Source organism: Bufo gargarizans, chromosome 2 (assembly GCF_014858855.1).
Source record: "Bufo gargarizans isolate SCDJY-AF-19 chromosome 2, ASM1485885v1, whole genome shotgun sequence".
Classification (NCBI taxonomy): domain Eukaryota; kingdom Metazoa; phylum Chordata; class Amphibia; order Anura; family Bufonidae; genus Bufo; species Bufo gargarizans.
Genome location: NC_058081.1, coordinates 475,769,427 through 475,774,004, shown reverse-complemented (window position 1 = coordinate 475,774,004; position 4,578 = coordinate 475,769,427). Strand labels below are relative to the sequence as shown.

The window sequence follows — 4,578 nt, the reverse complement described above, 5'->3', positions numbered from 1 at the left end:
GCCTTCAGATTTAAGGGGCAGGCTATTTCTTGCAGCCTGTATGTTTCTCTGATGGTGTCCTTAATCCACCGAGCCAGCGTCTGTTTTGAGGCCTTCAAGCCTCTATTCTTCCCACCGAACTGGATGAACAGATTACTTGATCTTCTCCAGGAACTGGTTCTGTCCAGATAGGCCAGGATTGCTCTTCTAACGTCCAGCCTCTGGAATCTTTCCTCCTGTATATTTTTGGGGAGGGAACAAAATGAAGGGAGTGTTAGCTCTTGTTCTCTATGGAAAGCAGAGACCACCTTAGGTAGAAAGGCTGGGTCTGGCTTCAAGATTATGCGGTCATCCAAAATCCTTAAGTAAGGTTGTTTAATTGACAAGGCTTGGATTTCCCCTATCCTGCGGGCTGTGGTTATAGCCAGAAGAAACACTGCTTTGAGAGACAGAAATTTTTCGGATATCTGCCCAATCGGCTCAAACGGAGGATCGCATAATCCTTCTAGAACTACGTTCAGACTCCAGGGGGGAACCGACTGTCTTAAAGTGGGCCTCAATCTGGAAGCTGCTTTTAGAAAGCTTCTAATCCACCTATGATCTGCAAGGGGAGTATCGAGACAACAGCTGAGTGCCGAGACCTGTACTTTGAGTGTGCTGGGTTTCAGACCTGCATCAAACCCCTCCTGAAGGAACTCTAAAATACAACCCACCGTGGGGGATCTGGCATCTGCCTGGTTCTGTGACAACCAGGATGAGAACTTTTTCCAAATCTTGTTGTATATTGCTCTTGTAATAGGTTTGCGGCAGCTCTGTAAAGTTGAAATTACCTTGTCCGAGAGTCCCTTGTTCCTTAAGGTTTGCCTCTCAGGATCCACGCTGTAAGGTTCAGTTTGTCCAGGTTGGGGTGAAACAGAGGACCTTGTGATAGTAGGTCTTGTCTTCTTGGAAGGGTTATTGGTTCCCTGATGGACATGGTCTTTAGAACCGAAAACCAGGCTCTCTTGGGCCAAGCTGGAGCTACCAAGATCAGCGTGGATGAGCACCCTCTCAATTTCTTCAGGATTAGCGGTATGAGAAGTGGGGGAAAAGCGTAGGCTAGGCTCATATCCCAAGGTTGGGAAAGAGCATCCACCGCCAGTAGTCCTCCTCTTGGGTCTAGCGAGAAGAAATAGTCCAGCTGAGTATTTCTGCTGGACGCAAATAAATCCACTTGAGGTCTCCCCCACTGTTGGCAAATCATTTGGAATACCTCCTGGTTCAACTTCCATTCCCCTGGCCTGACTAATTGTCGGCTGAGAAAGTCCGCTGTGTAATTGAGAGATCCCTTCAGGTGTGTGGCTGAAATGGACAAGATCTTCTCCTCTGACCAGCTGAAGATGAGATTCGCTAGGTCCTGGAGATGAGGATTCTTCGTCCCTCCTTGTATTTTTATGTAGCAAACTGTTGTTACGTTGTCCGATAGCACTCGGACATGATGACCTATGAGGAGATGTTCTGCCGCTCTTAGGGACTCCCAGACCGCTTTCAATTCCCTGTAGTTTGAGGATCTTAGGGCGTCTGCGTCGGACCAACTGCCCTGAAAGAACTGGTCCCCTAGGTGGGCTCCCCAACCATGGCTGCTTGCGTCCGTGGTTAATGTTTTGAGCGGTATCGTGTTCCAGGCAACTCCTCGGGACAGGTTTTCTGTTACCAACCACCAGGAGAGGGAGTTTACCGCCCCGTCTGAAAGAGATACCTTGGTGTTTAGTGATCTGTGGTCCTTGTCCCAAGAAGCGAGGACCTCCGCCTGGAGGGTTCTTGTATGGAACTGGGCCCAAGGAACAGTTGTGATGCATGAGGTCATCAGTCCTAGGACCTGCATGGCTTCCCGCAGAGTCCGTTTTTTCTTTAGTTTGAAGGCTCTTATTCTTTCCCTTATGCTGACTTGCTTGTCTTGGGGAAGAAGAGAGTACTGGGTCACGGAATTTAGGAGGGTTCCTAGGAACTTCTTTTGCGTTGCTGGTTGTAGGTCCGATTTCTCCAGGTTTATTTTCCATCCTAGACGAGTGAGTAAAGATAGAGTCCTTCCTTTGTGAAGCTCTAACTCCTCCTCTGAGTCTGCCACAAGCAGAAAGTCGTCTAGGTAGGGGACTATAGTTACCTGTCTCTGTCTTAGATAGGCAACTATCTCCGCCACTACCTTTGTGAAGATGCGTGGGGCTGATGAAATTCCAAACGGGAGACATTGGAACTGGAAATGCATAATCCTTCCGTCCTTCTTGATTGCGAACCTCAAATATTGCTGACAATGAGGGTGAATGGGGACGTGATAATATGCGTCCTTTAGATCCAGGGTGCATAGGAACGCCCCTGGGCTTATCAACGGAATTGCAGATTTTATTGATTCCATCTTGAAATGATGATGTGTTATCCATTTGTTCAGAAATTTCAGATTGATGATGGTTCTCTTGGAGCCATCTGGTTTTGTGATGAGGAAGAGTTTTGAGTAGTGACCTTTGAACTCCTCTGAAGGAGGGACTTGTACAATTGCGCCTAAAGTCAGAAGTTTTTGGATGTCCGTCAGGAGCTGGTCCTGCAGAGAGGTCGATTGAAAGACTGTGGTCTGGAATAGATGAGGAGGAGGAAGGCGAAACTCTATCTTGAACCCCGTTCGGATGGATTCCAGGATGTATTGGTTTTTGGTTATCCTGGTCCATTCTTCCCAAAAGAACTGGAGTCTGCCCCCTACTGGCCTGGCGTCATTGTTTCTCAGGCTTGGAATTGGGGTTAAAAAGGAAACCTCGACCTTTTCCCCCTTTGGGGTAGCTCCACCTTCCAGTCTTCCCTTTACCTCTGGGAGTGCCCTGGAAGCTGCTGGTTGTCTTACGAAAGGGCAAAGGTTTCTTTCCTTTTTCCTCCGGAAACCCCTTCTTTCTGTCCGCTGTCTTCTCCAGGATCTCATCCAGTACCGGACCAAAGAGGTGAGAACCTTTAAGGGGTAAGGCGCATAGTTTATTCTTGGAGGCTATATCCCCCGACCAGGGTTTTAGCCACAGGGCTCTCCTTGCCGTATTGGTTAGGGAGTCTGTTTTTGCTGCAAATCTTATGGACTCTGCTGAGGCGTCTGCTACAAAGGATGCAGCCATCTTAAATAGGGGTAATGACGCCAGGATCTCTTCCTTAGGGGTGTCTTGCCTAAGATGTTCTTCCAGCTGGTTCACCCAAAGACACAGAGATCTGGCCACGGACGTAGCAGCAATATTGGTGTTAATGCTATTGGCCGAAACTTCCCATGCTCTTTTGAGCAAACCGTCGATCTTCCGATCCATTGGCTCCTTTAACTGGGCTGAGTCCTCAAAGGGGAGGGTGGTTCTTTTTACCACCTTCGCCACCTGGATATCGACTTTAGGGACTACATCCCACAGTTTTGTGTCCTCCGGGTTGAACAAAAGCCTGTTCTTAAATTCCCGCGGTATATACAATCTCTTATCGGCGTCAGCCCATTCGTCTATGACTAGGTCCTTCAAATTCTCGTTCACCGGGAACAATTTTTTCTTCCTAGCTTTTAAGCCGCCGAACATCTCGTCCTGTATCGAGCGAGTCTGCTCCTCTTCCTCTATATCCATAGTCTGTCTTACAGCCGACAGGAGGGGATCTAGATCTTCTTGTGAGAAGAGATATCTTCTCTGATCGTCGGCCATATGGGAAGAACCCTGATCGTCGTCCCCCTTTAAGGTTTCCCCTTCTGAAAGGTATAAGCCTTCTTCTTCAGAATCCGACTCCCTGAGCACACGGGGTCTTTTGGGGGGAGGGGAGACGGCACAGGGTTTCTGCGCTACACTAGAGCTGGCCGCCTGGATCTCCTCTTTCACAATCACTCTCAGGTCTGCCAGAAGGGAGGATTGTTCGTCTCTGAGGATCTTTGCTAGGCAGTCACTACACAGGGCTTTTATATATGCCTCCCCCAGTCTCTTTGAGCATAGCGCACACCTTCTGGGTTTCTTTTTAGGCTCTCCCAGCGACTTAACCGTGGTGTCTTTCTCCCCCTGGTAGGAAGAGAGAGAGACCATTAGCCCAGCGTAAGGAATAAAGGAGAGGGACCTGGATATATCTCACTTTACTTACATGACTCGGGGTAGGGATGTCTGCGCTAGTGTCCTGCATAGCTGACATCTGGACCTCCATACCACACCTGGACAGCAAACTGACATTCAATTTAAGTCCTACCTGGTCCACCCGTTGCCGCGCGGCTCCGCCTCCTTATTTCCAGGTGGGGGGGGACTCAATGCCATGCAGAGTCGACCCCCCCTGCGTGCATTCCGCCGGGCTCGGCGTTCCCTGGGCGCCGCCATCTTTCTTTCGCCCATGTGACCCGCACTTCCGGTCACATGGGCTGCACGCCGAACGGGAGGAGCGCAGGAGCCGCAGCCGATCCCAGAGCTCCCGAACCCGGAAGAAGCGGCCCCGGCTCCCTGATACCGCGGCCACCACACAGCGCTCCCGACCGCTTTCAGCTCCTCGCCGATGCGGCCAGAAAAGAAGGTATCTGGGGAAGCCAGGGGACCTCTACCCAGAGAGGTGCTAGCTTTTAGGGCCCCCGAAGCCTGAAGAGGAGAG

General features: G+C 50.2%; 1 protein-coding gene across 1 annotated transcript; it reads right to left on the bottom strand.

Annotated features, from left to right (window-relative positions):
• Positions 1-1,420: 1,420 nt before the first annotated feature.
• LOC122926479 (lamina-associated polypeptide 2-like) lies at positions 1,421-4,364 on the bottom strand. The gene is made up of 2 exons (XM_044277863.1): positions 4,087-4,364; positions 1,421-4,007 (listed from the first exon to the last, which is right to left on the bottom strand). The coding sequence occupies exons 1-2, from the start codon at positions 4,144-4,146 to the stop codon at positions 2,721-2,723; spliced, it is 1,347 nt and encodes a 448-aa protein (XP_044133798.1). The 5' UTR covers positions 4,147-4,364; the 3' UTR covers positions 1,421-2,720.
• Between the last annotated feature and the right edge of the window lie 214 nt (positions 4,365-4,578).

Bases quoted from the DNA above. Each gene is read 5' to 3' on its own strand.
- LOC122926479 (XM_044277863.1), bottom strand. From the start codon at position 4,146: ATGGAGGTCCAGATGTCAGCTATGCAGGACACTAGCGCAGACATCCCT. The intron at 4,008-4,086 runs GTAAGTAAAGTG...TCTTCCTACCAG, and splicing joins ACATCCCTACCCCGAGTCAT to GGGGAGAAAGACACCACGGT.